This window comes from Amblyomma maculatum, chromosome 6 (genome assembly GCF_055883805.1).
Source record: "Amblyomma maculatum isolate TAMU_Amacu chromosome 6, ASM5588380v1, whole genome shotgun sequence".
Lineage (NCBI taxonomy): Eukaryota > Metazoa > Arthropoda > Arachnida > Ixodida > Ixodidae > Amblyomma > Amblyomma maculatum.
In genome coordinates, this window is record NC_139349.1 from 93,770,432 (window position 1) to 93,797,722 (window position 27,291).

At 44.7% G+C, this 27,291-nt stretch overlaps 1 protein-coding gene across 1 annotated transcript in view; it reads left to right on the forward strand.

Annotated features, from left to right (window-relative positions):
* Nucleotides 1-17,332, forward strand: part of LOC146186252 (kin of IRRE-like protein 2) — a 40,668-nt gene extending 23,336 nt beyond the window's left edge. Inside the window, exons 8-11 of the mRNA XM_084608017.1 lie at nt 8,031-8,306; nt 12,875-13,053; nt 16,202-16,379; nt 17,234-17,332. Of these exons, the coding sequence (XP_084464143.1) occupies nt 8,031-8,306; nt 12,875-13,053; nt 16,202-16,379; nt 17,234-17,319 (719 nt within the window). The 3' untranslated portion in view covers nt 17,320-17,332. The remainder of the gene's footprint in view (nt 1-8,030; nt 8,307-12,874; nt 13,054-16,201; nt 16,380-17,233) is intronic.
* Nucleotides 17,333-27,291: the final 9,959 nt, after the last annotated feature.

The following is a 27,291-nucleotide window of genomic DNA, read 5'->3' on the forward strand; positions in this document are numbered from 1 at the left end:
TCTGAGTTTGAAGCGCAGCTCCAGTTGTTTCCATTCATTGCTAAGGGAAGCGACCACCTAATTATTTACCCCCACCACACAATCATATGATTCAAGTCTAATGATTCGCGCAGTACGTGGCGCCTAATTAGGACCATCTTCCCCTAGACCACATTCAACTGCTTTTCGCAGCCAAGTTCAAAGTGCTACTAATCTGCAGCCACAATACTGTTTTCGACCATACTAATAGCGCCAGCAATGTATATGGATTAATGCATTTACCTCTGCTTGCTATATGATCCATTCTCGACGTCTTTAAGCCTCCAGACGACACTTTATCAAAAGCGTTATCCTTCAGAATCACTGTGGCGAAATTCATTCCGCTTCGAAATAACCATTTGGGGAGCGTAATTTTTGCTGTCGAATGTGTTCAGACTACCCCAACAAGAATGATAAACTTAATTCACCATCGTGGCCTAATGAATTGTGGGCTATATATATACTGCACTTCCAGAATCGAAGGGGCAGTGTATTGATTGAAATTGGAATCGACAATACGTAGTGCCATTAATGTGCACTAATTTGATTACTTTTTTATTATTTAAGAGACACATATAAAATATTTTTAGCAGGGAACATTTTTTTCAGTATTAGCGAATAATTACCTGAATTAAAACTACGCATAATTCGACGGGAGCCATCAGATGAAAGCCAGTAGAGTTCAGCCAAACCTTCACCTGCTCAATTTCGCAATAAACGACAGCACAGTTACTACTGTTAGTGTCGCATCTTATTACACTTATTGACTGATCGCCAGACGTGCACAGAGGTTTCATGCCTGGGTGTCACAGGCTTTTTCCGTGCAGCAAATTCAGTGTCGTCGAGGTAATATAAAAAACCAACTCAAGAAACGATAAAGAAATATATAAGAACGAGCTAGTAAGGCAGTAAACTGTCGCAGTCATGGTGACAAGCGAAATCTCGTATCGACGTTTCGTAATCGTCGCCGACATTTTCCGAGCTTAGTCGCGCGGCCTTTCATGTGTACCTGCTGCCACGGGTTCTTGCAATGTGCCAGCGGAAGCACTGGGGATGAACATTTAAAAAAGGGCACAAATAAAAGTCGAAAACATCCTGCGACTGGCATCCACGTCTCTTACGTCGAAAGAAGTGATTTTTTATCCCGATAAGCCTCTTCGTCTGATCTTGCTCTGCAGTCTTCGCAACTCTCATTTATGTTATGCAACCGCAGCAGAGCTGCTTAGGCGCGGATTAGTGCGAAAACCACCAAAAATGTTATCGGTCCCACGTCCGTTATGCTGGTCGCGGCGGGGTTCTGGTCCAAATTGGCTCGCGGGATGTAGAGTAAAAAGCGTGTTGAGTTCGTCTACTGTAACATAAAACAAACGTTTATTTAGATTTTTCTTGCTCATTTCGGGGATTAAACCCAGTGAACGTTTGGCATATGGCCTACACGGTCGGCTGGTAACCGTAACTTCCAACAACTACAACTACAACAAAATATTGAAACACTGCGATGCTCGATTGTCACACACTGAAGAGGCTTAAGTTGAAGCAACTCCTATTGCTAAGCGTGCTGGTTTTATTGCTCGTACCTTCCCCGTCACTGCTTCATTGTTTATTGCTAAGCGTGCTGGTTTTATTGCTCGTACCTTCCCCGTCACTGCTTCATTGTTTTCGATGCCTGTCGCAAGCCACGAAGTTCCGGGTGATGTAGTAGTAAGTGGTTCTTTATTATAATAGAGTACAATAAAAATAATAAAGGAAGGAAAAGATTTTTTGCTGCCCCGGTATCTGCTATCGAAATAAGCTGAAGCACCTGAACTGGGGCGGCGGAAATAAAGGAATAGTAAGGAGACAGGTAGAAGAAATCAAAGAGGTGAATTTTTTTCTTTTTTGAGTCAGTACAGGTACAGCCGCCCAAATCTTCAACTGCATGCATGACGGCCACCTTTCCTGTGCTGTTGAGCGTTATAAAAGAGCTAACCGTCGAAAACATGGTCTAGTCAGAGGTTCACCAAGCCATTGGCTCATTTCGACCCTTCAGGAAGATTGACCCGCCCTAAAGCGCAGGGAAGCAGAAAAAGCGGCCGTCGCATGCGCTTACTAGTAACTAGTATAGACGTTTTGGGGCAGCTGTACATCCAAGAGTCCGTGGTGTGGGCGTCTGGCTGGACAGCACGCGGAAATTATAATGAGCCACCTCTTCACGCATTTATGAATAAACACAATCCGCTTAAGCCACCGTACGATGCTACGTTGATTCAACCAAACATTTCATGTCACTTCCACTTCACAGTGCAGTTAGGAGAAAGGATATAGTGCTTTCATTTTGGTGCGACAGATTAAAAACAAAAAGGAAATCGTTATTCCTGCTCCGTTAAAACGATTGAAAGCTATTTGATTGCCCGTTAGGCCAACGAAGTGAACTTGAGTGTTCACCGTTATTAATTATAATTTATTAACAATGCGCCACTATTGGTGCGCACACATCCAGACACCCTTGGAGTGTGTGGGGGTAGCTGTGCCGATCTCAAAGGAGAAGCCCTCGACTTGCATGGCAAGCTGAGCCAGCCACCTGTAGTGACAGAAGGGGGTGGCCGTTAGGTGCCCAGCTATCGCTGGTTCAAGCCAGAGTAAAGGTCGGAGTCAGAATTAATGAACAGACTTTATACACAGCAAGAGACGATACAGAAGAATTAACACTAACACCCTAAATACACAAACAAGAGGTTCACAGAAAGACAATGCAAAACATGCAACTAAAGAGGTTTTCAATAACACAGAGGCTTACAACACTAAACAAGGCACGAGAGAGACAGAACAAATAAACACCAAATTGTTCACCGGGCACTGTCGCAGAGCGACGTCTGGATAGTTGCGATGTGGCTGTCCTGTAGCAGATCAGTGGGCTTGCCGAGCAGGGGGTTGCCCCGGGAGCCGAGCAGTAGCACTGCAACACTCGCCGCAACACTTGCTCTAACACTGACTGGCTGGCTGTTGTTGTTGTTGCTGCTGCAACTGTAGGAAGAGAGAAAAGAAAATTCACGGTCCTGCTGCCGCTGCTACAGGCCCTGTAACGGAGCAGGAGGGGGTGACAACATCGATGCGCACAAGGCTATGCGCTTTCCTCGCGAGGAAAAGGAGACGATTCTCCAATGTTCTGGAATTCCTTGCACGCGTCATTCGCGCGGCGCTGACTCGACAAAAGTGCGCGCTTATTTCGTCACAAAGAGTAAGAAAAGACGCAGAGGCTAAGTGGGAAGATCAGATCAGAAACGTTGTGAGCATATAAAGGGAAGGGGCCCAATCGTTTAGTTCTTTTTTGGACGCAAGTAAGCCCAATAAAGTTTCTTTAGTGCACTCCCGACTCTTCACTTGTTATCATCAATCTCGTCACCATCTTGTGAAAATTTAACAATATGGAATAATTGTCTACGTGATTACTTTGAGCTATTCCTTAATTGAGTTACATTTGGCTAAAAATCTTTCCTTCTTTTTGCATTGTATGGGCCGGGTGAGTCAGTCAGGATGAATATAAACTGCTTTTACTTGTACTAATGCTTCTCGTGTTATGGTTTACTGAGACAGCATTCAAATAGATATTACAGATATATTTATTTGCCTGTTTATACGTTGGGGAATTATCAATTTTATACGAAAACAGGCGCGCACAAACCCCTGAGTCTTGAGCCAAAACAAAAGCAGCCGCTTCGTTTTTAAGCTCGCATCGAGTGTCCCGGCCCCTCCTTTTATTAGCCAATTTCAGCAATAGCCGTCAAAAGCTCCCGCCAAACATCCCTTCTCTAGTATTTAGCCGTCAGCTACACGCTTGTTTAGCCTGGCCCTCGCCTGCCACTCGCTTCGTTCGAGCTGTCCTCTCTACGCGGGCAATATGCGCCGCTCAGAGCGGAAACCCGAAATGCGCCGTCACGCTGTCTAAACTTTAATGAAGGCACTGGCGACAAAACTGGAAAGGCGCGCTAACAAAAAAAAAAAGAAAAGAAAACCATATGCTGGGTGACAAAGGATCTCGGAAAAAGTCAGGCATCCCCTTCACCGTCGACGCACAGTTTTCGTTTTGGTCGACGAAGCGTGGCATGAGAGGAGACGAAAGACACGCTGCTACGGAGTCGGCAAACTTTTAATTACTCAGTCAACTGCCTTCGGGTTAGCCCTCTGGGCCCATTCGCCACTGGGTGGCAGGCACTAGAGACATTCTTATAACAGTGGCCACTTGTCTGGAGAGCCCGTCTTGCACCCGTCTTGAGAGCCTAAAAATAAGTTAGCGGTTTTCGCATGCAAAGACCAAAGCCGAACCATAAAGGATGGCAGTTCCCTCTTCCCCCATTTCTCTCGTTTTCGCCTGCAACCTACTCCAACCTTTTCAAACGCCGGTCCTTCATAAAGGCGGTCTCCATCTTCGCCTCGTGATCCTGCGGGCGCGTCTTTTGTCGTGGCGCAGATGTCGCCGCCATCACTTAGCAGCCTCGGCATCGACAGCACGTGCGGCATTCTGCCGCTCTTCCATAGTTTTTTCTTTACTCAGTTTTTTTTTCTCATGTGCATTTCTTTTCGGTGGCTGGCAACGGGGCAGATGTTACAGCAGCTTTCGGGAAATAGTGAATTGAACAGGAAGGTACAAAGAGAAATAACTAGAGACAGAGAAAGAACGTGCTGAAGGCAGTGCAGCATCTTGACGAGAGTGCGCGGGCAGGAAAAAACGAGCTTTGTATGAAATGAGCTTCTGTGTTTTTTTTTCTTTTTGCAGACAGACAGTGTTGCTTAGCTTCTCTCTCTCTCTCTCTCTCTCTCTCTCTCTCTCTGTCTGTCTGTCTGTATGTCTGTCTCTCACTCTCTCTTTTTCTTTTCAGGCAGACAGGGCAGCTTTCAGTTTATAACAAGGACTTTTCATTATTTGCTGCCTTGTGGACGAGGCGACTTGATATGAATCGAGAATAAAGCGTCCTGTAATAGCTCTTGCGTCGAGGAAATTCAAAAAGCAAAGGTGTGCACACGTGTCATTTTCAGAATTCGTTAGACGTCAGGAACTTAAAGAGTGAAAAATAGACTTGCTCCAAAACCTGACAAATCGTGATGAACGGTGGAAGTTCAACTGGTCGAACTTTCGAGCATGAGTTCAGACTGAAATCAGCTTGGTGTTACCGCCGTTATATATTCAGGAATATATACGTAACAATAGCTTTACATTGGCGACATTCTTTAAAAACTGCCCACCCTCGACTGGTCGAAGTGTGTATGTTTTCTTTTAGCCAGTCAGTTCAGCACTGCCTCCCACCTTCCTAATGATGCTATTTGATTTATGGCCCCGGAGCAGTCTTCTTTGGGGCACGCTCATGGCACTCTTTTATTTTGGTTGTCTATAGCTATGACGCCTTTGGGCGCTTCGAATAGTCTGGGTGAACCATTGCGGCTCCATGTCGACCAACAGACCCAAAGCAATGAAACCAGGCAGTACATACCTCTATATCTATAATGAGATGAAGAATAGTACACGTGCAATGTTCTGAATATATGTGCCGATTCGTGAGTCACTTCGTTCCCCTTGATCATGATGGCTTATTTTGTCTATGACTCTTGGTGCCCTTCTAATAGTTGCGCGCACATTGGATACCTTTCAGGGGTTTCATATAATGTGCTAAGTTACAACTATGTGCTAATTAGTGCGTATTAGATAATAGCGGCACACGTTAAGGGGTTAGTGATCAAGCGGGCAGCAACGTGCGTGCATATTCGAACGAGGATCCGCAGAGGCAACCGCGAATGGGAGTCACCTTAGAGAACTTTAGCATAGCGCTCTCCGTCACCGTCATTCATCGCCGCGAGTTCTGTTGCGCCACGGGACCTGCCGTGGTTGCGCATGCCCAGATCACCTTCACGGCGCTAGATGGCGCTAGCTCCTGGAAGTGGGTAAGGCTCCTCCGTTTTTTTAAAGGTAGCGACAACTACACGAGCGCCCTCTCGAGGGGTCCATGGAGCAGCGCTAGCAGACGACGCGCCGCACTCTTTCGTGCATACCGCGTATTCATGAAGCCGTGCTCGGTGCACACATAAACTGTTTAATTCAACAGATTTGTGTCCTATCCTGCTCAAAAGCTTCAAAAGACAGGAATAATAATTTAAACATGCGTGTGCAGTATAAACGTCAAAAAAAAAAAAAAAAAAAAACGCGCGCGTTAAACGAGCCAGCTCATTCTTCTGAACCGTTCGCCTCAGTACAGCGGTTAGGAAACTGTTCATTAATTATGCTTTGAAATTAGTAGCGAACTTCAAGTAGAAACAATATTTCATTAAACGTATTGGGCTCGGTTCCTTACTAAACAAATAAGTAGACTGCGAGGTTTCTGCAACTTTTGGAAACGTCGTTGCGCATAGAGCTGTAATGCAATATGGGCGTTATTTCGTTTGTAACCGTCCGGGTATACTCCGTTTTACACATTTTTTTGGCTCAAGTTTATTTCATTTACACAGTATTTCAATAGCTTTATTTTGGAGAAGTCAGTTTCTGTGCATCTGTGCATTGTCAACGCGTGTGTATCCTCCAACAACTACAAAACAAAAATCGGGTATGATGCGATACAAAGCTCACGGATAATGTTTTCTCACTTTTCTATTCTTTATTTGCTTTATATTGCTTTCCTTATAGCTTACCGGGCAATAATGTCACCAGCAATCTTGGATGCCGCCTCTTGAAACTTGACGAGTCCCTGTGCGCGTTCAGCGGAACTTGTCTGCATTCGGTACAACGCCGCGAGACTCCTCCGTTAAAAGAATAGCTCAGTAGCGTTTCACACACACGGGTGTTTTTATACTTTTTATTGTACAAATTTTTGTTTTTGTTGTGTATTTTTTTACTTTTATAAGCCGATATTTAGCATAGGCAAATATTGACTTTCCATTTCGATTATTTTGACACACCCTCCTCTTTTTCCAATGTTTCATTTGCCATTTATATCAATTAGCTGATCAATTGTTCGGAATAAATTTTCATAAAAAGCATTATCAAGCATTTCCTTTTCATTCTGAGCATTTTGACACTATTGATTCCACGCGTTATATTGCAGTTCTGATCTGTTCGGGGAAAGTAAGGGGGCGCGAAACGGCAGTGAGTTTTCACTAGACATCCACAGTACAAGTAATGGCTACATAGTCATAGCGTCCTTAATATTTTGCTGATGAAATAGCATATGCCCAAACAAAGGTCATCCCAGGCAAGCAAATGGCTTTTTAAGCAGACAGAAATCACTTCTCATAGTCGGGTGTTTTCCGTGGCCATGAAAATCTTACGCCCGATCCTACGAGGCCATAGCTTCCTTCTGCTGTTATTATTGTCACCGCGAAGAATGCAAAATGACTTTTTCGCGTCTTCCGCACGGTTCCGGCAGCCGAAAGCTCAGCAGCCCGGTGCAGCCGCATGTCACGCGTGCGCTTCAAAGTTTGAGTTCAGATATGTAATACTTGCGTTAGCTTAAGCATTAAATACTGCATATACACTCCTAAAAATGCAATAGAGATGTGTGAAGTACTTTTTGCTTAACTTATCGGCCAATATCACGCTGACAAGCGCAGACCGCCATGCATTTCAGCGGCGCAGCGAGCACCTCTGGACCCTTTGGGCGGAGCTTGGCGGTTAAGAGGTCACGTGCAGCCAACCGGCCTATCGGAAGGAGGGGCGGCTGGATCAAGACCTGTCGCTACCTTTAAAAAATAGAGGAGCCTTAGAAGTGGGCACACAAAGCTGCCGCGTAGAAACCAATCAGCGCGTACACATCGATAGCGCATGGTAACGGGTCACGATGCGCTAAAACTCTCTAATGAGTGTGGCGTAATGCTGTTGAAGGTGAAGTTTAGGTGACGCCTAATTTACCCCAGTGGGAAGCATCGCGCCCAAATAAAGCATTCTAGATTGCATTCCAAATCAGTTTGTCTGATGCCTAAGTAAACACCATATATCAATGACTAAATAAATAAAGAGCTCTGACGGCGCCTTGTACCCTGACTTTGCGCAGATGGGCCCGAGATCGTCGAGCAGCCCCCGTCGCAGATAGCAGCAGACTTCGGCGGACCCGTGCAGCTCGAGTGCAAGGCGGACGGCAAGCCGCCGCCCTCTTACTGCTGGACGAGAGTGCGCTCGGGTCGCCTGGAGAGCATGGCCGCCGAGAGCTCGCTGGTTCTGGACCCGGTGCTGTACTCCGACGCCGGAAGCTACCAGTGCACGGCCACAAACCACCTAGGTTGGAAGGAGGAGCGCGCGCGCACCAGGGACATCCTGCTCACCATCTCGGGTAGACTGCCTTATTATAAGTGCAGCTAGCACGAGAGGTTCACTTTTTCTGCCGTCTATAAAGTCACGTAGTCTGTATTTAAGCGTAAGCGTCGCTTTTAATGCGAAAGCATTACTTCGCTATGTTCACAGAATTCTGTCCGCAAACCGCGTCCGCAAAATTGTGTCCGCAGCAGTTGTGAGTAATTGAGTAGCGATAGAGGTTAATTACTGATATCAATCGATAGAGGGTGACGTAATGTTATGTCCAAAAAAATAATTAGACCAATACGTTAATGAGATAATTATTTAGAGGCAAAACACGCAAAATCGTGTCTGCAACAGTTGTAATTCATAAGTGGTAGAGGCTAATGAGTGGTGTCAATCGATAGAGGGTGCCGTAATGTTGTGTCCGAAAAATAATTAGACCAATAACTTATTTAGGTAATTAATTAGAGGCAAAAAACGTAAAAGTACAGGCGGAAATGATCTCATTAGCCAATAGCTTGGCGCCACATTTGAATGTATCAAATGTTAAGTAGTTAATAAAGTCACTCAGGATGACGTCAAGATGTATCAAATACTAAATAGTTAATTAAATCAGTAAATTAAGGTGACGTCCAGGATGTGACGTCAAGCAACCTGAATTCGAGCCAAAAAAAAAAGGGCAGAGGAAGGGATTGGCGCGCAATATGAAAGTACCAAAGACTAAAATAGGTAATTAAGTCAGGTAATTAGGGTGACGTAAAGTATGTGACGTCACGCAACCGGTAGTAGAGCCGAAAACGAGCATAGGAAGGGATTGGCGCGCAATTTGAAAATACCGAAGACTAAAATGGGTAAACAAGAAGTGAATTAAGCAACCAGAGGCAACAAACAGCAGAATCCGTGCTTTCGCATTACTCCAAAGCAGATTCTGCAGTGCTCTTTAATTTTTGCGTTGTTAGTGTGAGACAAAGGCGAACGCAAAAGTCTTGTTTGCTTGACGAAGGCTACGGTGTCCAAGTACATCTAGAAGGTAGTTTGACACGTAGCAAAAATTTGTTTTTACGTGTCTGTTGTCATATGCGCACTATACCCGTAGTATAGTGAAGTAGATCAATATTCTAGTTCACTATTACACGTAGAGAGCAGGCGGGCCGCCGCTGTTCCCGCAACCGTGGTCGAATTGGTCGAAGAGATCGATTCGGCCTTTCAGAGCTTGTAAAGCATGCACAATTGCCTCTACATCTCTTAGCGAAGTAATTTCCAGTTCCATAGGGGCAACTTCGACACCAGTTACCTGCGAGCAAAGATTCCGCAACTCATGAATTCGCGGAACCCGGCACTACCACTTGGTAATATTTCTACCTTGGAAGAAAATAATCAACCTATGGTCAATGCCCATTTTCACCGAGAGCTGCCAATCTTTAGGTAACCATAAACTATTATTTTTTTTTCGACCGGTAACAGTGCACGACCAGTTGATTAATTTCACTCAGCTGATTTAGTCGGTACCTTCTGCATGTCGCTTTGTGTTGTGACACTGCGCGTAACTTTGCTGTTATTGTTCAGATTTTTGCCGTTCTTGATCTAAAGAGAAGGATGGTAGATGATCAGGACATGTGCTAGGAACTTCATCAAGCCTGAGGGACCGTGCCTCCCGCTAAATTTTAACCACTTCTTTGGTGATTGCATGTTTATGAAATTTAACAATCTCCCCTGCCCAGAAACGTGTTTTGCACACCCTTTATGATGTTCACAATGTCTCTCCGGGATACCGTTCTCTCCCAGTTTCAAGAGAAACTATCATTGGGCGGTGGACAGATTTTTCGCTGTTACGTCGGTGCTTGTTGAAACGTTATGGCTCAAAACGCAATGGAATATGGTTTCTCAGTCCTAACACTTTGTAAAAAATATAACTGAAAGACACCATGTACCCCTGGGGATGATTATTTTCAAAATTTCGCGCTCGAAAACGTCCGGCAGCGCATGCTTCTTGTGTGTCGTCGATTAATAATTCATGGACAGTGCCGGCGCCCACACTGAATTGCAGGATAGCGTGTGCAAAACAGCCGATGTACGGTCACTCGCAGAGAAAAACAGCATATTTGGATTAAAAAGTAAACAAATAAATGCGCGCAGCTACTGCAGCGTGGCGCTGCCGTATCGCGCATATAGTCGGCGAGGAGCAAACTTCGACTGCAGCGCCATCTCTGTGCCTAGGAGCAAAACGCAGCCGCTTTCGAAGGCGCAGTTCCAGAACTGAAAAGGACCTATAAACGATCATATCGACTGTGTACTAAGTGGCACGGGCCGAGGCTCTTTATTTTTCATTCCTTTTCTGCCTCAACATAACATATGTGTCACCTGATTCTATTACCATTCTCACCTAAAGCGGAGGGATTATAATGCCTAAAACGCCCTGTAAATCAAACGTGTCCCGCCGTTGGCCTGTTTCGCAAATAAGCTGCGTGCATCGCGGCCATTTTAAAGCGAAAACCTTTCTTGGTTCATGTCCGCCGTGTAAAGATAGTGTGATGAGAAAACATCTATAAAGGAAAAAAATCTTCCATCTCGACCGCGAATCCAGCCACTACTAACCCTCCGATCCCCAGCCAAGCGCAACCACTACTTCATGCCGGGTCTGGTGAGAAACAGTAATTCTTCTTGTCTAATGAAGGGTGATAGGAGCGATAAAAATGACACTGCAGTTAGCGATAGTGGTTATGATGGTAGCGATGGCAATGACGATGTATTTAATGGTAATTAGACCATGATAGTAGCCATGGCAATGGCTGTGCATTTAGCTGATGATGTTAAGGATGATGCAGCAATAGTGAGAAGGATGGTGGTAGCGATGACGACGGCCTGCCGTTAATACTGATGATGATAATGATAGTATCAACGACAGTGACTGTATATAGTTGATAATGATGACAGTGGCGACAGTGATGATGATAGTAGCTTTGACCATGACGATACAGATAATGAAAACAGTTCTGTAGAGTGCCTTTCACCATTTTCGCTCTAGGCATACTTCAGCGCAGTCTGCAACCTTCATTTTTTTTTTTTTTTTCGCTGTTCTCAAAGGCTAGGCTGCACCGGCGTTCTCGACGTGGTCGTGTCATGTTTTAGCCGAGCAGCGGAAACATCTTTAAATGAAATATGTTCAGCCATAAACACATTTCTCGATGTCTGACAAGCGTCGAAATTCCCAGAATGATCCAGAGAACGATTATAAAGATCAGCTAAGCTGCGCCTTTAAAAATACACTGGGCCACAACATTCTTATCACAGAACTGGAAAGTGATAGCTTAAGCTGTATTCCTCTCTCCAGCTTTTCTTTTTTTTTTTGCGCTTTGTTCACCAACCTTAGCAATGCCGTAGCGATATGATTGAGTAACTGCATGATTCACTCCAACGACGAGTCCAGCCGCGTTGTCCTGCGATTAGGGCGGTCAACTATCAATTCTAAGGACGTGGGTTCGATCCTCTCCTTGGCGGCCAATTTTTGAAGGATGCGGAAAGCAAGCGTCTGTGTGCTGTGTGTATTCTTAGAGAACGTTAAAAAATCCCAGGCGGTCCAAATTTCTCGTGCTTTCTATTTCGACACCTCTCATAGCCTGGGTACATTGAACCTTTAATTCCTACTGTCCAAACCAAACCAAGTGATATGAAATGCGGCTGGGAGTGGTAGAAAATCATGCGAAGAGAGTCTTTACTAACGCCTAAAATTAAAAAAAAAAATCATATTGGACTTCGAAGATTGTAATAGCCACCCTAGCATAAAGGCTAAATTTATTCTGGCATCAATTAGGCGCGCGCCACCATATGCTGAGTTATAATTGCGGAAAACACGTTGAGTGATATGGGGTCACAGGGGGACCCAGATGCCTGTGTTACCCGAACGCCTTTGTTCAAAATCTTGTAGTGAAGTGTGACAGTATCCATAGAGATGCCGATGTGGGCGCAGACACTCTCTTCGAGGCGTTGGGGTTAAGAGAGAACAATGGAAACGTGATTTAATCTGCGGTAGATGTTAGCAAGAGGTGTTTGGAAGATTGGGGGCTAAATAGCAGCGCGGTAACGCAAGGGGACTAAATTAGTATTTAATCGCACTTAAAAACATGCCGAGTCTACAACTAAAGGGGTTAATGTTGAAAGAATGCGTAAAGACGCATAAAAAGCAAGAAAAATTCATGTCCTATGCGCAGACTTCACTGTAATTATTGAACTTAGAGAGGCAAATAGTAGTTGTTTTGGCACATTGGTCAAAAGAAAAAATGGATGAGCACACTTACTGACTGACGTATATATTTGCAAGCATCAAATACAAGACAACCATGCAGTGCTGCAACTGATAGCTGATTATAAACAAACCCACTGATCACATGGTCATTCAATTGAATGATCAGCGCTTTGCCAGAGTTGTAGCTTTTTATCATGTGCACTCGTTCGCAGGGCCTCCAACGTCAATACGCACTGTTTTTTTTTTTCTTGTTTTTTTTTTCACTCTTCCTGATATCCACCTCCACCATTCCTAGAGGAGAGCCACATCTCAGGTGTTTCGCTCATTTTGTGTGTTGTTCCTCCCCGCCTTGCACGCAGGCCGGCCCGACATCAAAGCGCTGAACAAGAGCCTCATGGCAATCGTAGGGAAGCCAGTCAGGATCTCTGTGCTGGTCTGTGCCAATCCGCCACCGACACGAGCTTATTGGATTGTGAGGCGCCTGCTGCTCAGCCCCGGGGAAGCGGCCCTCACCCACTACGTCGCCCACAACTACAGTGTGAGTTGCCCGCTGAGTGCCCTGGTATAGCAGACATTGCCACAAGCGCGCAGCAACGTATACATAAATCATCATTGCGCAACGGTAGCGTATACTATCGATATTACGTTGATATGTGTAGTAATATATTCAGTTCTCACCCTCCCCCCGCCCCCCCCCCCCCCTTTCGACTCGCTCCAGTACCACCAGGGGCGGTAGCTCTTGTATCTTAGTGCTATTTTACGTGGTTTTCTCTGCGTTTTTATTGTGTTCGCTGCAACATAGTGGTGATGTTAAGAAGATGGTGAGAGACCGGAAAGCGTGGCGTGACATGGTCCATAGGGTCGCGAAGAGTCGGACACGACTGAACGCCTGAACTGAACTGAACCTGCAACATAGTGAACCCCCTGCAATGCCTCCGTGGCGCTGCTTTGTAAATGAAACGAAATATTCCTCCTCCCGTTGTTCCCCCTGATCCTCACACCAAGCGTCTACACTTCGTATTTTTAAAGATTGCTTTCCACAAGAAACTTATTTATATTCAGGTGATTAGGGGCCTGCATCACCGCCGAGGTTTCAACTGAGTCAAAGGCTTTTTCGTAATCAATGAATGCTATGTATAAGGGCTGGTTATATTCCGAGCATTTTTCTATCACCTGATTGATGGTATGGATATGATCGATAGTAGAGTACCGTTTCCGAAACCCTGCTTGATCCTTTGCTTGATTACAGTCTAAGGTTATCCTGATTGCGAAATCAGGGGTAGACGAGCCGTACGTGAAAGTGCTGGAAGATATATATAGTGGCTGCACAGCAACCATAGTTCTGCATAAAGAAAGTAACAAAATTCCCATAAAGAAAGGTGTTAGGCAAGGAGACACAATCTCCCCAGTACTATTCACAGCTTGTTTAGAGGAAGTATTCAGAGACTTGGAATGGGAGCAGTTAGGCATAAGGGTAGATGGAGAATACCTCAGTAATCTGCGATTTGCTGATGACATTGCCTTGCTAAGCAACTCGGGGGATGAACTGCAAATAATGATTGATGACCTAGACAGGAAAAGTAGAAAGGTAGGCTTGAAAATCAATATGCAGAAGACTAAGGTAATGTTCAACAGCCTCGGGAAGGAACAGCAGTTTACATTAGGTAGCGAAATACTGGAAGTAGTAGGCGAATATGTCTACTTAGGACAGGTAGTAACCGCAGATCCGGACCATGAAAAGGAAATAACGAGAAGAATAAGATTGGGATGGAGCGCATTTGGCAAGCACTCGCAGATTATGACTAGCAGCTTACCGGTATCGCTCAAGAGGAAAGTATACAACAGTTGCATCTTACCTGTAATAACCTATGGGGCTGAAACGTGGAGGCTAACCAGGAGAGTTCTACTTAAGATGAGGACAACCCAGAGGGCTATGGAACGAAAAATGGTAGGGGTAACATTAGGAGATAGAAAGCGTGCAGAGTGGGTCAGAGAAATAACTCAAGTTACTGACATTCTAGTAGAAATTAAGAAGAAGAAATGGACATGGGCAGGACATGTAGTGCGAAGAGAGGATAACCGATGGTCGCTGAGGGTAACAAACTGGTTTCCAAGGGAAGGAAAGCGTAGCAGGGGGCGGCAGAAAGTTAGGTGAGCGGATGAGATTAATAAGTTCGCAGGGGTCAAGTGGATGCAGCTAGCACAGAACCGGGTTAAGTGGAGAAATATGGGAGAGGCCTTCGCCCTGCAGTGGGTATAATCAGGCTGATGATGATGATGATGATGATGATGATGATGATGATGATGATGATGATGATGATGATGATGATGATGATGATGATGATGATTAGGGGCACTAAGACGTGCGAACAAAAATATACAGTCGAGCGGCCAAGAATGAACGAATATGCGATATTTGTGTTGCATATTGCTTGCTTGCATTTAGTAAACGAACGAAATATTCTTGACTGCTTGACATCAGTACCGGAATCTTGAAACCTGATACGCGTGGATGTGCTCGCAAGAAGCTTCGCGCACTGTTCACATTGAGCAAGTTTTGAGTACGGAGTCATGAAATCGCGAAGTTTACAACTAGAAACAATTCTCGGTGTAAACACTCCCCGTGGAGTTAAGTTCGCTGATGGCAACTCCACCGCAGCGCTCAGAAATGCAGGTCTAATATCCGTCACTGCTAAGCATTACGATACCGTTTAGACTAAACCCCAGCTCAAAACGTGCCGTTATTTTCGTCGAAAGGGCTTCACTATGCCACTGTCTATGTCCCACGTTGTACCTATACAGACGACGCATCGATCAATGTATTGGCGACATTACGCGGCCGAAATTAGACGCCCACGTAGTTCAGCGGGAGGCAGGAGCAGAAATAAAAGTTGACAATATAGCACGTGAGCAGCGCAGAGGTCAAGCGCTGATATCAAACTTCAAATTTCCATGTCTAGCCGATGGCTCAAATGAAATTGGAACACTACCTACACAGAGCGATTTTGGTTTCGCGCTGGAAAGTTGTGGGTGATTGGCATAAGAGACAGCGACCACTGCCCGGTGTTCGTTGCACCGTATCCGTTGCCCTCGAGCGGCAAAAAGGCCCGGCCCAGGAGATGCCGACTTACGAGCGTTAATTAGTCTTGGAAATGCTGGTCTGAGCCCGAGGCCGTCTTGAATCAAATGGAGTAGGTTACTTTGGTTACTTTTTTTTTTCTTGACAGAATGAGGCGGCGGTGACTCTGTCTAGAAGTTAATGCGCCAACGATCTTTTATAAGGTCTTCATCATAATCAACCCCCATCCCCTTCCCCTCCCTTTCATTTATTGCAATTACTGCGCTCACCAATAAAAAGATTCTCCTTTCTTTCGCTAAAAGCGCGACGAAGTTAAAAGGAAGCAAGTAAAAACAAGTAAATCACTAAAATTTCAGCAGCAATCAGTCAAATCATGTATGTATGACGTTTATTCCTTCCCTTTGCAGTGAGGCCGCCTAGTTTTTGCAGAGGCCAAGTTCTTAGCACCGCTCATACAGTTAATTTGCTGATAACCCTGCACCACGAAGTCTCGGCAAGTTATGTTACAGTGCAACCACTGCTTCTCTTGCTCGCGTCTTACGTCAGTGCAAAGATGCCCTCGTGCTGCTTCATCTCTTACTTTATTTTTATTTTATTTTATTTGCAGGGTGCCGACACACCGTTTTGCCGAGTCACGTCCCTTGAAATTAGGTCGGTTCACCCTGAAGACGCCGGGGAGATACTCTTTGTTGCCAGAAACCCCAAGGGGATCGATGATGCCGTTATCATCCTCAACGTTACACATCAAGCTGGCTTCTCCTTCACAGAAGAGAACTCCTTCGCAGGTAAGGCAATGAAATTTAACTGTTCTAAAGATTCAAAAACTTTGAATAAAATAATAGCACAATAAATGGATTTTTTTCGCCAATCAAAATTTTGCATTTAGGGGCTATGAATATATATACGACTTCCCCATCGCGGTGCATAGTGCAATAGTTTCGACCCTCGACTGAGGACGCGGGATCGAATCTCGGCCATGGCGGCTGCTTTTCGATGGACGCGATTATCATGTGCTGTGCGATGTCGGTGTAAGTTAAAGAACCCCAGGCGGTCGATATTTCTGGAACCTCCCACTACGGTGTCTCAGAGAACTTTAGTTGCTTTGGGAAGTTAAATCCACGTAATCTAAACTAAACTAAACTAAACTCAATATACGACTGTGCGACGTTTGCAGATTCATTACATAGCAAAATGCAGGTTAATATATGTAGTAAATGGGGCGGAATAACATCACATATAAAAAGTTTCGGAGGAGCGCTTAAGTCACCTTACGCTCGCACTCTCTCATAGGACAAAGCGCGAAAGTAAGGTGAGAGACAGAAAAAGAAACTATCATCCTCTCTCTATCTCTCTCTCTTTCTAGAGAGGAAGAGAGTAGAGATAATTTCTCTCTCTCTCTTTCTACTCTCTCTGTCTCTGTGAGAGAGCTCTCCATTTTCTCTAAAGAGAGGGAGAGACTCTTTCTTTCTCATCACTGACTATCATTATCTAGCATCTCGATATATAGTACCATTATGTGCTCAAGTATTTCCTTTTTTTATTACGTAAGTTGACACATTTTCAATTTCCATTTGCCACATTCACTCAGAATATTTGCGTCTTTTGTTTCTATGCTAAGGAAGTGCTGTGTCTCTTGCAGGAAAGCCAGAAGTTAACTGGATATTGGCAGCATGGATGAGCTTAACCCTAGTAGTGCCTGGTAGACTAAGAAGTGGCACAAGCTGACACATAGTTTAAGGTAAGTGATGCTGCTGTTGAATGGTTGTAGCATTAATTTGGTTACTGACGTTCAAAGACGTTTCTAGCTGCACAAAATACTGTTAAGCTTCAAGTGAAGCTGCACTCTCCCTCTACAGATCCAATAGACATAGCCCACATGAACAGCATTTTCTATAAGCAGCAAAAAAAGAAAAAAAGAAAAGGGGGGGGGGGGCGTGCTTTAGTCACCGTGGTGTTAAATCTGTGATTCTTGTTCAAAAGCTGATGGCGGGAGACATCATCGGGGAGCAGTGCACCTTTGGCAGTGTACTCTTGCAGGAGTATACCCTTGTATACCCTTGCTGGAGATCTGTAGACCTCAGCATAATGGGCGCTATTTTATTCATTATAGACCAACACCAATCTGTGAAGTCAGCACAATGCGGTGGCGCTTCTTTCACCAGGCCGGGCCGACTTGGGGGGGGGGGGGGGGGGGTAAGCGCCAATAGGAATACACAGAAATATTTGAAAGCAGTTTTCTCATTTCACGGGGCACCTATGATGTTATTCGGCACATAGCAATCATGGACAGGAAAAATCGCGAAAGTAAGAAATGTCATTACCGAGACGAAGTATTTTTAAAACATTGTGAAACGTATAGGGGTGCGAGTTGGGAGGGCGACTCATAGAGACACATGCAGACGCAACTTACCACAACATTTTTCTTGTTTCGCAGCGCACCAGAAGTGGTGGCCGGTCGTTAAACGTTGGCCAGCACTTTGAAGAAGTGCGTGACAAAGTATGCTGCGTCATTGGAGAGGCAATCTCCGTTTAAAACCAATCGTTGTCTAGAATCTGAGTTAGAAGTGAATTGCGCCCATACAAAATATATTTAAAGAACGGTTCGCAAAGAAGCTGACTTTGCGCCTACAAAAGCAGTCGTTTGTTAAGGCCTGGTGCATATTTTAAGACCACGAATATATGTATGCAACAATATTTAGCTCCTGACATCTCTGTAAAGCATATTTACCAATAAATATTCGTGGTTCGTTTCCAGACGGAACCCCACTGTCTAAGAGACAAGTCGCCCAAGCGATTTTTTCTTTGTTTTTAGTGAACGTCTTGCTCCACGTCCCGATATGATATGTTGCATGACGAAAGTAAAAAAAAATACATTCCAAGTACTGGCGACACGCATCACCCGCTTCTTAAGGCAGTAAAGATGCCGTCGAGACACGGTTCATTTTGTAAATTCAGACAAATAAAACGCAAAATAACGTGCGCGACGTCGATCCGTTCTGAAAACATCACTCGTGGCTAAGTAGAGCCAGTAAGTATTAAAATGAATGCATATGCAGTTACGTCCCGATACATGCATGTGGTGAGCAAGTCGTAAGCAAGCAATTTGAGAGGCTTTATATTCGATATCAGTGCACGCGCTGCATGGTCTGCGCCGTAAGTAAAGACAAAAAAAAAATGAAAGACGAGGAAACCGCACAAAAAGCGCAGAACGATATATAAGAACCATAGCGATACTATGGGGGCAAAAGAAAATAAACGATAAAATAGTCAACTTTGACTAGCATATATATATATATATATATATATATATATATATATATATATATATATATATATATATATATATATATATATATATATATATATATACATATGCCCGTTAATGACCTTACGTGCATCCACCTGATTCAAAATAACTGTACGCCTCCAGGGACTGGTATGTCTAGACGGTCTCTGAAGTGAAGCGACTCAGAGAAAAAAATGCACTACAATGTTTGCCATGCCCAACGATGACATAGCGCCCGCGTCAGTCGGGAGCACTTCCCAACGTGTTTCAGGCATAGCAAATGGATCCGGTTGCACAATGCTATCAATGTACAGCTTTTCATTCTAGCGCGGTTTATCCGATTCCGAGAAGCTTTACAAGCAGTCCGACATTACTGCAGCGCACACTGCAGTACTGCAAGTCTGACGATTTACGATAAGCTGACCGCGCACAGTTGCAGATGACCATGCACCACAGGCGCCGTCCCGGACCAGGTGGCGGCCGCGGTGAAAATGCGCGATTCTCGTTCGGTCTATATGGTCGTATGGCGCTTGAAAACTGCTTTTTAAATATAATTCTGTCTAGCATGTATCTCTTGAGCGACAGTATTATCATTCTAAGTTACCCATGCGGCAGCATATTAGACTGCAAACAAAACTGCGCGATTCGCTACATGAGCCTTTTGTCGGTGTCCGGTTTCACAACATAGATTATTCGGGAGTTTTAAAAGTAGATTGCCTTCACAATGACGCAGCATACTTAGTCAAACACTTGTTCAAAGCGCTGGCCAACGTTTAACGACCTTCTGCCACTTCTGGAGCTCTGTGAAATGAAACAAATGTGGCGATAAGTTGTGTTTACATGTGTTTCTATGAGTCGCCCTCCCTACTCGCACCCCCATACGTTTCGCGGTGGTTTAAAAATACTTCGCCTCGGTAAGGAGATTTCTTACTTTCACGATCTCTTCTAGGATGTTCATGCCTGCTCTGTGTCGACTAACGACATCATAGGTCACTGTGAAACAGTAAAACTGTTTGAAATATTTCGGTTCCATGTATTACTACGGGCGCTAAACCTACTTTTCACCCCCAGTCAGCTGCGGCGCCGCGTGCGCCCCATTTGTTTGCAAACACGGTGTTCGTCTATACAAAACCACATTTACCTTTGCAGCTAAATAAGGGTGGGTTCTTAACGTATCATGCAGTACAGTTGGCTGAGCAATGTCACCTGTTTAGCTCTACCGCCTTGGCATGTTCTCACAGCTCACAATGTAAAACTATCGATTAACTTTCACAGAGTTGACTGTGAAGCAAGTGAAATTGGAGGAAATGTTGAAAATCTAGATATGTTGAGCTATGCCCATATTTTCTTGAACAGAGGTCCAGTTTTGTTGCTTTACACTCTTCGTTGCCCCATCTTCTTCCTTTTGTGCAGAGGACACATGAAAATCTCGACATTTGCAGGCGGAGGGCAGGAAGAGTCCGACATTAAGGTGAGAAAAGTATCTAAGATGCAATGTTGTGACCGTTGCTACAGGTGACCGGGTTGCATTGCCAAGCGGTTTTGCACCAGTGGTCAGCGTGAAATGGAGCTGGGACAGTTGATAGACTCTGTTAAAAGTTATTAGGAAGTGCAGAATTTGGGATTGGCTTGGCAGACAGGCAATGCTATAGAGATCATTAGTGTGCGAATCTGCGTTGTTGTTAAAGGCGATGTTGAGTACTGACATCAAAAACATCAGCCTGTTGCATGATTTCTTTATGTCACTTAGACATGATTGATCGGTTGTGAAGCGCTCCAGGACGAACTAGAAATTCTAGGAATTGTTTTTAATTTAGTTCACCATCAGAACGAAGTGCAACAAAACTTGTTAACAAGAACCATCACCTTGGGTTATACTGGCTTGCTAAGTTCTTTGTCTATTTGATGACTGTGCACAAAGCTGTGGACATTATTGGCACTTAATGTACAACTTAAATGAAATGGTGCCTTCTGCACTAGCTGTACTGCACATACCATATTTTCGTGAATGTAAGCACCCCCCCCCCCCTCCTCCCGTATTCTAAGCGTTGAAAAAATTAGAAAGAAAGTTTGCATGTGAACCTGAGGAGGTGCCAGAGCCATTGTCGTCTGCGTATGTAGCAATATCACCTGTCTCTTTTTCTAGATTATGTTTTTTACTTCTTATTTGGCATTTTCTCATATCCGCGCTACAGTAGGCATGCTTGCACAAAGCCGGTTACAGTGAAAACTCGTTAATTTGAACCTCGATCATTTGAATTTTCAGATGATTCGAAGTACACTACTTAGTCCGATCAGGCTTCATAGAGGTCTGTGTACAAAAAAGCCCATTAATTGGAATGCGAGTCGGTTCTGCTACGTGCAATTCGAACTATGCTGCGCCGCATCTGGGTGGCATGGCACCCAGCACATGGCCAAAGAAACACCACCGCTATAGGGTGGCATAGTTACGCGCCTGCGCGCATCCAAAATAGGGACAAAGGAAAAACCAGGCAAACCCATAGAAGACCAGAGGGTAGGGGGCTGCAGCCGTGGCTGCTTGCTGTCTATTCCGCGTGACCTCAGAGATTTGCATCTCATTTCTGCTAAATTTGACGCCCGTTAATTCAGAAATATAGGAAAGTATTTCTGTCAGTGTGGTCCCAGCTGTCGCTCATACAAGACTGTGGCATCGGACAGACACTACGGGTCTCGCATTGGTTAGGCCACGTCCGGTTACAATTACATGATCGTCAAGATAGCACTTCTCAAACCTGAACAATGTTGTGCAATAGACCGCGAACCTCTTACGAGTGTGTAGCGGTAAGTGCGAAGAAGCACAAACGGCCTCATCCAACACCACCTTAATAGGCTGACTACGTAGTTTCAGTTTCACTTTTATCAACTTCGTGCTGTCTGCTCCAGCCCGCGACAACAGCTGTCATTGGCCACGCATCAGCCAGCTAAGCGATCGCCATTGCACGACGTGTTGGGCGGCAGCAGTGGGTTTTCTACGCGCTCCCAAAATGTGCACTCGTCAACTGCCGTTCAGTGCGTCGTGCGGTGAGGCCTCGCACGCCACGCAGGTTGCCGGGTGTATACTGCCGCTACCGCGTTGCACCATGAAGGATGAGTTCCAGCAAGAAATCAAGGCCGCTGGCACTCTGTCGCCCCCCACCTGCGCCCCCCCCCCCCCATCCACCATCAAAGATAACATGAAAAAATGCTCGTAATAATAATAATATTATTATAATGATATTTGGTTTACGAGAAAGGAAAGGCGCTGTATCTGTCACACTTGTTCTGTGAACACCTGAACTGCACCGTCAGGGAAGGAAGATGGGAGTGAAAGTGGAGAGAGAGGAAGAGGCCGTAGTGGAGGGCTGCGGCGTAATTTCCACCACCTGGAGATATTTAGCGTGCACTGTCATCGCACAGCACACGGACGCCTTTCCGTTTCGCCTCCATCAAAACGAGCCAACGGCGGTCGGTTACTTGGGTCATGATGTTATCGCTGTGCAGTGTTTGGCGCGCTGCGAAGAAATGCGCTGGGGACTGCGAGGGCACGAAGCAGAGAGGCGCGCTAACGACGAGTGCATTTTTCTTTTTTCAATTCTCAGCTGCAAAAGAGTGGACTCATTACGCGAGTAAATACAGTAATACCGTAATGCATATGGTTGTCAGATTTTTGAGACCATTCAATAAATCGAATATCGAATAATTCGAAAACTTTTTTTAGTTTCTACAGTTCGAATTAACGAGCTTTAACTATTTGTGTGCATCACTGGGAAGTTGCCTTTCTGTTACGTTGAACTCATTTTAGTAGTCCCTTGATGTTCATGTAAAAAGGAGTGTGTGGGTAAATAGTATTTCTGAATTTTTGTCAATTTTTGCTTTCTTTTTCTATCGAGAATTTGCGGGCTACAAATTGGGCGAAATTTTTCAGTTCAAATTCCACTACAGATCAGGTTGCTCAATTTAGGCATCCATACCTCAGCTTCTTTTTCTTTGTTTTTACAGTTGACAATTTGCTATAACTTATTCTTTTTTGTGCGTGCGTGAGGCACGAAACATTTTTCTCTTTCTTAATTTTTCCATGAACAACATGAAAATGGCATGTTGAGCTGCAAAACTGTTTACGAATTCTAAATCTTTTCTTTTTTTCTTTCTCATTTATTGCAGCTGTTTTACAGCATACATTGCCATCTTCTGTACAGCTTTTTTACGACGTGCCGCTGCCAAAACATTCAAACATTCACTCAAACACCACAGCAACCGTTTAAAACGCACAAGAGCCTCGGAACAGCATGTAGGTAGTGTCTGGTAGATTGATGTCAACAACTTTTAAAAGTGACTTAAAATTATCATTTAAGTGATAGCACCCAGTCTGGTTTCAGTCTAAAATATGTGCTTAATTTTGTGTGTGTCTTCAACTTTCTGGCCCCCCAACACTATATTGTCTTCGATTGCGTGTAAAAGTATGGTTAAACCCAATTTTTAATATATTGTATGTACAGGGGGAAGGGGTGTGGAATTGTGTAAAGTCAGGCTTTACCCAAAAAGGAAGAGCCTACCCAACATGCATGCATGGACAATAGCTGCTCATTGTCAAGGTCATTGCTTAATTATTCTGTTTACTATCAGAATACTCGAAAGGTAGGCGTGTCCAACTAATGCGTTAAACCTAGTGTGTGTTGTGTTGGGTTTCACAGCTCATAAGCAACTGGAGCTATCATGTGCCAAACATAAGGTTAAAAATGTATATTTCGTTGCAGTCAAGGAAATAAAAGTCATAGATATTATAATATATGTAAGAAATTTGTTTCTTGTGCGCAGTTGCCTGAAAACAAGCCTGTGGTCAGCTCAGGGCCGGAGAAAAGTTGAAAGCAAAGAGCACCAGGCCGTTAAACTGGAGGACGCTGTCACTGAGGTACGTGCCTTGCAAGCCATTGCGTTATATTCCATCGTGCTTTGCGAGTAGACAGGCTAGTATTTGCTAGTAAACAGACTAGTTAGTATACTTTCCTTTTTGCTTCTGATGCGTTATTACTGTGAACTGTAGTGGGTGGAATCGAAGCGGTGTTCGAAAAGCAAGCTTTTCAAACCGAGCAAATTTGACAAGTATTCGTTCTACTTCGATATTGTGCTACTAGAGTGGACTCTCGTTAAGTGGCACCTTAAGGAATCGGAAAAATATGTTTAGTTTGTCAGGAGTTCTCTTTACAAAGAAAAAAAAATAGATTTTGCATAACTGGATCTGTTGCCGTTAGCCTTCAGTGTGTCTGCGCCGCTTGGTCCAGGCACTGGAGGAGTCCGTACCTGGCTGCGCAAAAGCAGTTCGGAACCTTCTCCTCGTTGGGATAAGTTCCTCAGTATTCGGACTGCCGATTCCGCCTGCACTGGTGTCACTGCAGGATCAGAGCCAGTGATCTCATTTTCGGGCTCTTCCTCTTCGCCTTTGTTTTCCTATGAGGGCGTTGGGGGGGGGGGGGGGGGGGGGGGCATGGGGTGGAGCAGACTTCAGTAACAACGCTTTCCATGGTATTTTCTGGTCTTGTTGCCACATCACTATCAATCTCGACGTGCTCATCAAATTGTACGCCCAAGTTGCACAGTTGGCCAGCAGATCTTCCTCGGCTGCAACGTCCACTTCGGGCTCATACTGTGTAAGCGGCATTTGTGTGGTTGAAGCAAATCCTGCGTGCCTGAAGCAGTTTCCAATCATTGTTGCGCTAACCTGCAGCCAAGCATCATCGAGGGGGTAAACGCTACGCAATGCATCTACCTCATATTCCTTCCTGTGATCAGTGCGTAACAGCATCCCCCGTAGAAGAATTTTGCGGTAGTGCGACTTGACTGCTTGGAGAAACTCTAGCAGTATGGACTTGAGGCCCGGCGCAGTTCCATGTCCAGGGCAGTTATTGACGAGAAACAAAACTTTTCTCGTTCTCTCGCAAGAAACCTGCATCCTCGCGATAAATCCGCTCACTAAAAATGGTCTGCGTTGTCCACGCCTTGCCATTGGTTTGATGAGAAATGGGCAAGGTCGCAACCTTCTTAAAATACCGCGGATTCTTAGACTTCCCGATCACCAGCGGCTTGAATTTCTCTGTTCCCGTCATATTTCCACCAGTAAGAATAGTCAGCCTGTCCTTTCTAAGCTTCTTTCTGGTGAACTTCTCTCTCTCCTTTGAATTTACTCGAACCTTTGTGGTCAGCTACTCAGAGTCTTTCTTTCTGATAACCAAAAAGTGACGTTTTGAAAAGCCTTTCACAGCATGTCCAACTCCATGAAATATATTTGTAAGGGTGCTCTAGGGACGGCATACTTTGTAGCAAGGGCCATTTTTGTAAAGCGACCACTCTCGAAGTCGTCGATAACCTTGATCTTCCTTTCTAATGGAAGCGTGTTGCGTTGTTGTTTTTGCACTGCCATCAGATGCGGACTGCGCGACGACACCCAACAAAGGCTGTAGGCGCAGCCTAACCAGACTGCAAGCAGGCGATAGGTGCAGTGTGTGAGACAACCGGAAATCGCTAGAGATGGAAAGCAGGAGTATAAGAAAGGAGGGGCGAAGGCATTTGTGCATACCGTGATGGCACTGCACATAGCTGACTAGTCGCGGTTTCGAGCCTGTTTTCGGTTCTCTTGATGCGGTGGTCAGAAAATCTCAGTTCCCGTTAACAAGATGTCTCTTTAAATTGATTTACAACAAAGCCAATCAATGGCAGGAAATTTGTTTCATTTAAGTGGCAATTCTGCTAAGCGATTTCCGCGTATCAAGATTCTACCATAAACTGTTTGAAAAAAAAAAGACACGCACAGCAGAAGGTCACAGCTTTTCTTTGTTGGTCAACCGTATCAGTAATTTATAGTAGTACTTTTCTAGTAGCAACAAATACCAATAGAAACTTGCTCAGTTCTGGATGATCTCATGTTTCCTTTAGCAGCGGACCATATTGTACGTGTTTGTTATGCATATGCATTGTACAGTCATGTCAGTGCACGTTAAGGAACCCCAGGTGGTAGAAATTTTCGGAGCCCTTCACAACGGCGTCTCTCATAGCCTGACTCGCTTTGGGACGTTAAACCCCTCAAACCAACCAACTATTTTTACATGCAGACGTAAGTGGCCATGAATAGCACGCTGCTTTGAAACGTTTTTGAGTTGGAGAGAAGTGTCAGGGAGCTAATACATATATTGTGCATATGATGCCTAGAGGCAGCCTTTCAGTAGTGCTGCTATTTGGAAAGATGTTTTTCTCATGAAGTTTAGTTATTGGTATACTGTCTTGCTGGAAGTCTATGTCGAAATTTCGCCGCATCCACACTCCAAAGCTGCGGTGATGTGTATTTTATGGTTATTAAGCACGTCACTTTTCACAGTATGTGAGCGCTTCCTTCTTAGTGACATTGATATGTTTTAGTTAAAAGCAAGCTATGTTTCGTGGAGAGCTCCAATGGAAGCTGAGATAATAAAATGCTTGATAACCAGCAAACGGTACGAAACATGTACAACTTCACACTTTGCAGAAATCCAAGCAAGAAGACTTGGAGCTGATGAAAGTGCTCTTTTCATTTACTTCGACTAGTAAGGCAGCAAAATGTATATCTTTGTTTTATTATTCTGCGTTTGTAACAAAACAGTTAAGGTGCCTGTTTAATCATCCGTTTGTGCTTTCTGAGAAATGAATCGCGGGTTATTTAGGTGCAGCCTTGTATTCTCAGTGTTTGTTTTTAATTCGAGGGTTATTGTTCCGCGTCTAAATTCTTCAGCAGGAATTGACGGCCTTCACTTTCTCATCTAAATGGCGGGAAAGAATTGCCATTTGAACAGGGCATGCGTACGATATCCTGTCCACGCGGTCATGCCCATCACTTTTATTATAAGTGGAGACTTGCAGGGTTGGGACTAATTAAACTCTAGGGCTCTCTGCATCACTTTATGGTGTGAAGCACTAACAGAGCCACTCTGTGTGTAACTGATACTGACAAGTGAAAAAATGACTCCTTTGGAAAAGCTCAGTCATACTGTGGTCCGAAACATATTATTACATCTATTTCTGTGGAGCTATCCCTTAACCTCTGTATCGTCTTCCTGCCTGATGCAGACAGTTCTCTACCATCCTGCGCCAAAGATGGTGACGTGGGCGTCACCTACGGTGCCTCCTGGACAGAACGCAACATCTCTAAGAGTGCTGAGCTCTGGGGAATTGAGCTGAAGAGACACAGATGATGAAGTCCACAAAGGCAAAGAGCCTACAGTGCCTGTTTTTATAGTCTGTAAAATAAAGTTATGAATATAAAGCTTGTATGTACCTTCCTGCAACGGATGCCTCATGGAGACACCTTCGTTGCAGCGCAACGTGGAGGCTAGGCGTGAAAGCAACCGTTCAAGGGGGCAACCTCGACGATCTGGGATTGCCGGACT